At 35.8% G+C, this 10,447-nt stretch overlaps 1 protein-coding gene across 2 annotated transcripts; it reads right to left on the bottom strand.

Moving 5' to 3' along the window:
- Positions 1-2,230: 2,230 nt before the first annotated feature.
- LOC121239897 (nudix hydrolase 9) lies at positions 2,231-10,189 on the bottom strand. Of its 2 annotated transcripts, XM_041137259.1 has the most exons (10): positions 9,945-10,189; positions 9,761-9,835; positions 9,275-9,331; positions 5,742-5,824; positions 4,538-4,596; positions 3,987-4,135; positions 3,710-3,853; positions 3,234-3,392; positions 2,500-2,600; positions 2,231-2,361 (listed from the first exon to the last, which is right to left on the bottom strand). In XM_041137259.1, the coding sequence occupies exons 1-9, from the start codon at positions 10,041-10,043 to the stop codon at positions 2,505-2,507; spliced, it is 921 nt and encodes a 306-aa protein (XP_040993193.1). In that variant the 5' UTR covers positions 10,044-10,189; the 3' UTR covers positions 2,231-2,361; positions 2,500-2,504. The 2 variants fall into 2 exon arrangements, with proteins under 2 accessions (XP_040993193.1, XP_040993194.1); XM_041137260.1 differs by having other exon boundaries at positions 2,231-2,600.
- Between the last annotated feature and the right edge of the window lie 258 nt (positions 10,190-10,447).

The following is a 10,447-nucleotide window of genomic DNA, read 5'->3' as shown; positions in this document are numbered from 1 at the left end:
CCTATATGAAAAAAAATTAATTTTTTAATAATAAATTATATTTTTTTAAAAATAATTATACGACGCTTATACACTTAACTGTACATAACATTACTCAATTGCAAATCCCAGAAAAAGGTTATTGTGGGAAATTGGAAACAGCTAGATTGTGGTACATATCAAATAATTGCAATTCCAGGTCGTACCTCTTATCTTTACTTTTGACTTATTGGCTCCACCAACTGATCTTTTGTTTACTTCATATGTAAGATGAGACAGAAACTTCAATTGGTGAAAAATACAAGCGTGATTGCAAAGAGAACTGGCTCTACAAAAAGAGAGGGGATAAATACACAAAAAGGCCCCCTTAAATTACCTCCAATTTGCAATCACTCCCCTAAACTACAAAAAGCATTGACAGAATGTGTTAGATCTTTCCTTCTGACATGTTATACATTTGTCTAACTCATATTATTTACAACAGAGGCCCCAATTAAAAGATTATGAATAGTTTTCTTGGGTGGATATATACTGTTAATAAAGAATAAATTGAGCTCTAAGCTCAGAAAGACCATACCCAACAACTACATGGGATGAGTTGGACCGGCACTTTTTGGTTGTCTCAAAAGTCAATTACAGCAGTCTTCTTCTCCTTTTTTCAACGTGCATTAATTATACGTGTAGTATGTAACCTGCTCACAGTTTTGTAGATAAAAGAGACATCTACTTATACCAGACTGGTCTACTTGGAAGCTTCTATTTTGACATTTCCCCTAAGCCAAATTTGAAAATCTGCATTAAAAAAGATTGCCTACAATGGCCCTCGATGCAATGACGTATAATTTTGACCACGTAGAAATAGTTGGAATTCATAATTTAATGCAATTTGATGTCTCATTCCTAAGACTATTAGAAATCTATGAGCATGGAATCTCATAAAAAAAAAAAAAAATTCTTTCTTCATGCTAAAACCTGTGATATTCACTCAATATCCACTAGGTGCTATCTCCCCAGAAAAGAAAGGAAAGGAGATTACCTTTTTGTTTTGTTTTCTTTTTCTTCGAATGGAAGAAAACCAGGAATTTCCATTCAATAGGCACGTGTGAGTCCCACATGATGTCTCATCCCGCGACAATCATGTTTTGTTTATCCTTTTTTCTGGGAACTACATCTCCTGCTCCCTTCGTTCAATTGATGAATCGTTGAGAATTACTTGAAGCATGAAGGATACGCTTAGGTTGACTAAGTTGGAACAATGAAACTTGGGACGGGTTTTAAGAAATAAGAAATACTTTAGCTACAAATAGATTACACAAAAGTAATCACTTAAACTGATATAGTTTGATGTGATTTATCAGAATGTAAAGTTACTTTTATTGTAAAGTAGATCTAACAAATCATATGAAGTCATGTCAGTTTGTAGAATTACTTCCGTGTAATCTTTTTATAGATGTAACAGTTGTTGAAAGAAATTATAGAACAGAACCAATTTATTGGTTCAAATTTTTTGTTTTATTTTACTTCTTCACGTTGTAAATACTGTTATAGGGTTACGAGAAATGTTTAGATATCTTATCTGCTCAAACTAAAGATTAGCAAATTTTTTCACAATAGAGATATCTTTATTGAGTTTTACTACTCATCATCTCCACATACCACACATCACACTTTTTTTTTTTTAAAAAAAAGAAAAAAATTAAAATTTTTATTTTATTTTATTCTTCTTAAACTTATTGAATTCTTTTACTCATCATCGATATATCACACATTTGGTAAGAGATAAAAAAAAAGTATGGTGTGTGATGTGTAAGGATGATGAATATAATTTTTCAGCTTTATTTTTGCATTAAAAATGGGATACTGTTATTTTTCATCATTGATTTTATCATTTCCAGTCACTCCGGATTACATAACATCTTTTAAGTGGCTTCATAGTCAACCATTTGACGCATGCATTAACCAGTGTGACTAATAGCAATAAAATCCAGAATGAAAATCAGTATTTCTATAGAAAAAACAAAAAAACTGTCTGATCTCATGGCTTACTTTGTCCATTTCTTGCTTGTATCTAGCTTCAGAATAAAGCAACATACATGCAAGTAGTGATAATTCGGTGCCCAACTGGGCAGAATAATCTCTAAATGAATTTTACATCTTCAAATTTGTAGGCTCCCAACTTCTGGATTTACCAAGCGGGTAGTGCTGAAACCACGTTCTTACCTTAAATTGCAATGCCAAATAGATAAAATCGAACGATAATGCGGTTTCATATGAAGTATATCAAAGGACAGAACATATGGTCTTTTTTGCTCTCTCTCTCCATCCCTCAGTAGATAAAAGTTTGTGTTTTGGATGATCTGGTGCCTTTCTCCATCATTTGATCTGGGATGTTTGAGGAAGATGGTTATGCGTATTTTTCGTTTAAAAACATATCAAAAGGAGATCAAACCCACGAAAATGTAGCTGAATTAAAGCTACTGGAAAACTACAAAGTGACAGCTCTAATCAATAGTCTCGAACCTTTTTCAGGTAATTGTCAGAGCTTCTACCATCAACTTGTAGAGAGCCAGTCCACCTTGATGGCAGCCTGGCATATTTGATGCCATGGTCCCCAAATCAGTCTGATCAAGAAAATTGATGAGTACTCACATCTTAATATAAAATTATTAAAAAAAAAAAAAAAAATCAATCTACAGTGTCATATAAAGCAAGAAATTGTTATTTAAGCTAAATGTAATTTCTTATGCACCCCAGCAGTAAATATAAAAGCAAGTTTCTTTACATATATACAAAAGAAAAAAAAAACCATTTTCAATTTTCCAAATCGTGTCTACTTACCCTGCAACCACCCTCCTTACCACGAACCAAAAAGGGGGAGGGCTTGATACATGTACTCCCAAAACACTATCCATTTTGTAACGTGCAGTCAAATTACTAACTTTTTCACATTGATAAAAAAAAGTTGCAAGGTACCCTCTGGGCCTCTTGTTAAGATTTCATCGTTAAAGTAGACAAAAAATAGGTGACATGATACAATCTTGATAGTCGAGTCATAACCGATACCCATGGTAACTTTTTTGTAGTTTGATGATGCAACGTGACAAAGTTGGAAGTTGGAGGGACGCATTGCAAAAGGGGTGGTTTGGATTAGTCCTAAATGCCATGCTCCTCTCACTATATGATTGTTTATGCGCTTGATCTTTAACAAAAATGAACCATAAGTTTCACCTCAAGAAAATGAAGTTTAAACTAACCACTGAAACTGCATAGAGCTGAGTTGACTCATAACCATCTTGTGCACTCAAATACAGTTTTTGAATTTCCTTTGACTCCAGACTGCATTTGATGAAGAAAAATGCAGCTGGCCTTACATTCAACTCCCTGCGGGATATACCAATGAAAAGTGGATTGTGCTGCATAAAAATCAAAAGATTGATATCAGATAGTTTAAATAACAAGTCAAACAAAAAAAATGAGAAAGAAGCATGTTTCTCTAACCCCATAAACCCCTACATGAGCTATAGCAATTAATATCAATCACTTGCGCAAAGTGGAATTGCTCAAGTGGTTTCGACAAAGGTATTACAATCAGATAAATAAACTTAAAACCACAAGCAGTACACACATTTATAAACAAATTGATCATAGACAGGAATCATACTCATTGATCAAAATATATGAAACAAGCAGGAACAAAAGGTGCTTTCACCACAAAGAGACTGGAGCTTACAAGGGATGCCACAGGTACTCCAATTTCTTCAACTACTTCACGAATAATGCTATCAAACATCTCTTGAGAAACTTTTTGGTTAATAAGCTCAGACTCTGTCGAGTCCTTGGCATACTGATGGGATGTTATTCCAATTTCTTGGGGCTGTCAACCATCAGAAAGTGTACCATTAAGCCCAGATTTTCCGCAAAAGACCAACTTTGCAAGCTATGTGTTGCAGAACTGACCCCATCTTTCAAAAAGAGGAGGAAGATTTTCACATTACAAAACTCAATACCTCTGGATGACCTCCTGGGAAAACGAAGTGTCCAGGAAATTCCCCAACATTTATACTCCTTCGCAGCACAATTATTTTATTGTCGGATGTCTCCACTATTGCACCGTTACCCAGTGGACTTGAAGTGTGTTGACAACAAATACTGTCATCTACAGGAAAATAAAAGCTAGAAAAGCTCAAAAGATTTGGATTGCATCGATAAACATTAAGAAAAGCTGTTTCTACTAAGTGACCCAATTTGATTTAACTGTAACATATCACAAGTCATCATAATCTTATGAACTTAAAGCCTAATGCTAGAAGTTTAAAGAGCTAAAGATATGTGTATTGAGGTTTAATTTCTTACATCATTTCCTTGGTATTCACAATCTCATGCTTTATTTTTATATCTGACACCTCAGAAATGACTTGAATTTTCAGGGAGATGGAAGATGTATGGCAACAGATAATTTGTTAATTTGTTAGGCAGTATGAATTCAGCTATACCATCAAAGACAAAATGGAGATAAAATAAAATCAGAACATAAGTTTTCAACTTTAGGTAGAAATACCTTCTGACGGAACCAAGAACTTTTCCCACAAAGGATTTAAGTTTGTCCCCATAAAAGTCCTGGTAACAAGAAGATGGCAGAAAATCTTTACTCTGGGAAAAGAGTGCCATTATAGACAGCATGGATCAAGATAAGTGAATCAAGATGTTGCAGAAAAATCACTACTAGGGATATTGCAGAAAACCAATCCTTTATTTGTTTAGAACAAATTCAGAGGCCAGACAATAGAAAGGTAGTTGCACATCCTATTGATATTGACATCTCCAACACAATATCAATTATTCTCCATTTCGGTGGTTGCAAAACCATAAATCATACATCTTTTTCATAAAATAAAAGTCTTTCAAGTATTTATCAGAGAATGGTTGCATCTCTACATTTGAATTAATCAGTTCCCAGGTCATCCAAAGCACCCCTTGAGTTAATACACATGTTTCAAACTACAAAATCCTATTGCCTGCCAACCAATCTCCCTAATTAAGGGTTCCTAAGAGCTGGATTTCCCTCCCGTTTGTGTGCCAAATTAAAGCATTTGCAATGAAAATATGCTTTAGAAATGATGGAGCTTCTTTTGTCAAATAGTTAAATAATTCCGTCAATGAGAACCAAGGCAGCACTCAACCACACAGGATGAGTACAAAATAATTTTTTCAGATAGAACATGAATGACAACTAGTGCTTGAATTCTAGTAGTAGAAGGGTCGTGGTTGTCCAAACCTACTTCCACTGGTCATGAACAGAGGGGTGCTCAAGATGGATACTTATTTTGTAACTTAAATATTATGAACCTTCAAACATTATATACACTAAATGGCTAACTTGGCATGGCAGTCAGATCTAATATCAATTAGCAAGTCATACAAAATGTAGAAACTACTCAAACAATGACCACCTAAGGCCGGCAGTAGGTAATAAAAACTTAAACTTGCTAAAAGGAAAAAAATGTAAAGCTTTTACATATTTTTTTATAAAGTAAAAATTTTATTCATAAAAAAAAAATTTATAAGTAATAAAAATGCTTTTGATAAGTAAAAAATGTAAAACATGTATCACTTTTAAATACTGTGACCCTGACGAAAATATTAAATATGAAGGATATTACATCTAAACTCAGTCCATGGATTTCTATTATTTATCAGGAGAAGTGTGCATATGCACAGCGGCACACATGGCCACCCAGGTACCCACAGAAAGAGAGAGAAACCTGTAATCTGTCAAACCTAGGTGGAGGCAGACACGAGAAACTTGGTTAGGTCCATCTCCATGAAGCAAGACGTTTCCTCCATACTGTACAAAACAACGAATACAGTATACTAGTTAAGATAAATCTATCGATACAAAACATGGGGTAAACTTTAAAGCAATCCGACTCTATAATATTTCTGAGAAAAAGAATCCTATATTATTTCAGATGTCCAACATGTGGTTGTGGCACATGTAGCTTACTGCCACTTGCATCAAATGCTTCAACCGAAGCAACGGTTAAATGGAGCAAACTTTTCATTGTTAGCATTTTCAGAGGTTATGCAGCTCTAAGAACGGATCTCGGTCAGTTGGTGAATAAATCAAAATCGGCTGGATTTTTCTTCTAAAAAATTTCTGCAGTAAGGAAGTCCATTGTGATGCATAATACTGGTTTTAAGGAGCCATCCTTGCACATATTTAGGTGTACCCGGGCATATTAGAAGATTGGAACTTCTATGTTAGAGCTTCTAGTGCTGAAGATTAAAAAACAAATGGATGGCTGGAAGTCTGGGCTGTTATCCTATGGAGAGAAGCGGATTTTGATGAAGCATGTTTTGTCAAGCATGCCAATATGTTCATTATCTATTCTTAACACCCCTAAGACAGTTTTGCAAGAGGTTCTGGGATTATTTACTGAGTTTTTCTGGGGAGAGGCTAATATTTTTTTTATTTTTTATTTTTATGTTGGGGAACCTCTCCAAGGCAAGCCCTTCGGACCCATTCCTGCAGAGTAAACCCCGGTTCCTTGCACAGCACCCTCGGAAGTTTCCCTACACAGAACTAGTTAAATCGCTGGCTTTTCACCAGGGGGTGCGGCCCCAAAGGATTGTTTGCACCCATGAGGTGTTAAACCTTGGACCTTGAAGAGAGTGATACCCCAAGACCAAAGCCTTCATCACTTGGGCCAACCCCTTGGGGTTCTGGGGAGAGGCTAATATGAAGGCTAAGAAAAAAATGGGTGGCATGGGCTAAAGCTTGTAAAACAGTGGTGGTGGGTTTGGGGATACATGGCTTTGGATCAGTTCAACGAGCTCTGCATATGAAACTAGCTCGGAGATTTTTCTATGGTAATTCACTATGGTCTGATTATTCTACAACCAAGCACTTAAAGTGCCTTGCCTTTTCAACTACAAAACCTCTCGGTTGGGTTCTTTGTGGAAATCTGTAATGTCTCTGAGCAAAGAAGTTTTGCAAGCTTATATTGGAGGGTGACAGAAGGGAGCATGAACTTTTGGTTTGAGAATTGGTCTGAAATTGGCTGACAAGAGTAGCTAATCTCTCGAGTCCTGACATGGAGGTTTCTGATGTCTGGCCAGTAGAAGGATGGAATGTGCAGATTTTACACGTTTAGTAAGGAATATTTTGGTTGATGAGTTGATGTCTAAATCACTGAGGATAGGTTCTGGTGTTTATATTCCCATTTGGGTTGATGAAAAGATGGCTGCTTTTCTTCAAAATCTTATGGGAACAGAAAAAGGACTAAAGGGCAACTTGTTAGCTGGAGTAACTGGGATTGGAACCAACATCTGCCTTCTAAAATTTATCTGTATGTGGAAACACTTTCGCAAGGGTCTGCCATTTGATTCAAGAATCCAGCAACCCAATATTTCTATAGCATCAAGGGTGTAACTGTTGTCTGAATCCAAATATGAAGTCCTTAGATCATGCATTATGTACTGGTGACTGTGCTGATCTTGTTTGAAATATTTTTCTAACTTGCTCGGTTTTAGACCTGTTTAACCGCAGTCTTGACAAGAGTGGGTTCCCTTGTGGTTTTGTAAGGCTTCTCATTATTCTCAGTTGGGTTAGGTGGTTGGGAAAATAACTTCCTCAATCAGTTGGTGTTTGTGGTTGAAGAGGTGTAGCGCACAAATGGAGAACACACAGGAAAAGAAGGAGACTACAAGCATTAAAGTGAAATTATTGCTTGTTGAGGCTCTTTCTAAAGTTACAAAGGTTAAGATGCCGATGTGTAGGGAGATGTTGCTGTTGCAAAGGTTAGGTATTCCTGTTTTAATGGGAAAGATACCTAAGCTACAGGTTTTGCCTTAGGTATTCCAGCTTTACTAAATGCTAATGGTAATCCCGGGCCTTGTGGGGGAGGTGGGCAATTAGAGATGCTTGTGGATCCTACAACGCAATATTTTCCACTCATTATGGTGTGGGTACTAATACCTTAGCGGAATTGAGAGCAGTGCCAAATGGTTCAATTATGTTTGAGATTGCATCTTATGGCAATATAACTTGAATGGGATTTTTTTCTTCTTCTTTTTCTTTCTTTCTTTTTCTTTTCTTTTCTTCTTTCTTCTTCTTCTTCTTCTTCTTTTTTTTTTTTTTTTTTTTTTTTTTTTTTTTTTTTTTTTTTTTTTTTTTTTTTTTTTTTTTAATGTCGAGGAACCTCCAAGGCAGGGCCCTTTGGACCCACCCTTCAGAGTAAATTCTGGTCCCGTGCACCGCACCCTTAGAAGTTTCCCTACACGGAACTGATTAAATCGCTGGCTTTTCACCAGGGAGTGTGACCTCAAAGGATTGTTTGCACCCATGAGGTGTTGAACCTTAGAACTTGAAGGGAGTGATACTCCAAGACCAAGGCCTTCACCACTTGGGCCAACCCCTTGGGGATTCTCAAGTTCTTGTTATTGGCTGGAGAGGAAAGGGAGGATTATTGGGTTTTGATTGAGCTTTGGGAGGATTTATTAAGAGATATATCAATGATTCTCTGTCATGGGGCCATTTTATCGGGAAGTCAATCAGGTGGAAGACTGTTTTGCTAAAGCAGGTGCACAGGGGTCAATAGGAATTTCTGGATGGGCAGAACCTTCCAAAGGGAGTGAGAGGGCAATTGGTAGTCGAAAAATCAGCTCTTCTTCCCTTGAGATGTAAATAAGATTTTGTATCTTGAATAAAATAGTGGACTGACTGTATATGCCTTACTTGAGTTTTTGTCATGGGATGTACTGTGGTGTTGATCTCACCCTGGAAGGTACTGATGAACGGAATGTTACTTGAGTGTTTTTATTTAAAAAAAACTATGGAATTAATTTGGTTCAGAAAATAAAGAACTACATGCAAGATTCCGCAGAATTATAGGAAAAGAAAGATTAACTGAAGCTATGGAATCAATTTAGTTCAGAATTTAAAAAACTGCAAACAAGATTCCGCAGGATCATAGAAAAAACATATTCTATTTTATCGTCACTGGCCTATTGCATCAAGAAGAATAAAAAGAAGAAGAAAATAATGTTAAAAGCTTGTATCCAGAAACAAAATGGCTATGATCTCCAAATGATTCAACTCTCATAAACATATGTTTTTGGTAGTAGGAATGCTACCATCTAAGCCCTTGGTTAACAACGGTCCCATACTCATCTTAGTCATTTGCATCATGCGGGGAAATAAACCAATTTAATCATTATTTTATTATGATGAAGTTGTTAGTTTACAAAGTAAACGACAATACATGGCATGAATTGCTCAAGGAGGTACACATACCCGGAACTTTGTGCCGTTGTACAATGACTTGTTTATCTGAACCCTTTGATCCCATATCTAAGCAAAGACAAAGGAAGAAATAAATAACAGTGAAAAAGTGAACTATATAGATAAGAAAATTATTTGATTTCCATGGAAACACTGAACGTCCATTAAGTTCTCGATAAGATAACACGCATTACATAACCATCAACACATCGATAAGATAACACGCATTACATAACCATCAACACAGAAAAACACATATCGGACTCTTATAATGCAACTAATTCAAGCTGATTGTAAATTTGTAATAGAAAACAAATAGCTCCATTAAGGTACAAACAGACTCAAATGGGCACATGTAAAATCCAATGTAAAATACAGTTAACCGATTCGATTTCCAGAAAGTCAGCTAATTTCGCTGAATCTACAACTTTATGCAATTACGAAATAGAAAAAATACGGAATTTTTACATCAGAATAAATTCGAAAATTCAGAATCACCTCAGCAATGGAATTTTCTAAGTAGGTGTCCGGGTGGCGACTCCGATCATACGCTTCATCAAAAACCACAGATACCTTATCCACATTGTAAAGAAAAAAAATAAAGTAATTAAAGAATAAACATGCATTCAGATTACAGATGTAAGGAATAAATTAAGAAATAAAAGATGAGAGTTTTGAGAACCTGTGATGGTGAAAGACCAGCGGGGCAGGAGAGGAGAAGCTTGAAAGGAGGAGAAGGCTCCCTGGCCTTGGAACTAGCAGAAACTGCTGCCTTCTCCATGGGAATCTTACGCGCAAGCAAAATGTCTGACCAGTTCTCAGAGACGCCACTGAATACCTTTCAGTGTCTTCTCAGATTCTCGGAAGATGCCGAAGGGTCAGAATGTTGAAAACGACGGTGAATTGGGAGCGTTTCAGTTTCTAATTTCTATCGTGTGTTGTTGCCATAACTATAGAGTAACATTATACATAGTTATTGTTGTGTAAACGTGTCACATTTCTTAAAATCTTATATTTATTTGAGTTTTGGTATATACAGTTATTTTTATATATTTTTTTATACATTTTATTAATGTAATTGGCTAAAACTATTATTTTATATTAAAAAAATAACGCGACCAATCACATTAACAAAGTTCATAAAGAATATGTAAAAATGATTGTAAATATAATTTTTGATTGAAT

This window comes from Juglans microcarpa x Juglans regia, chromosome 7D, assembly GCF_004785595.1.
Source record: "Juglans microcarpa x Juglans regia isolate MS1-56 chromosome 7D, Jm3101_v1.0, whole genome shotgun sequence".
Lineage (NCBI taxonomy): Eukaryota > Viridiplantae > Streptophyta > Magnoliopsida > Fagales > Juglandaceae > Juglans > Juglans microcarpa x Juglans regia.
This window is presented reverse-complemented; position numbering and strand designations above follow the sequence as displayed.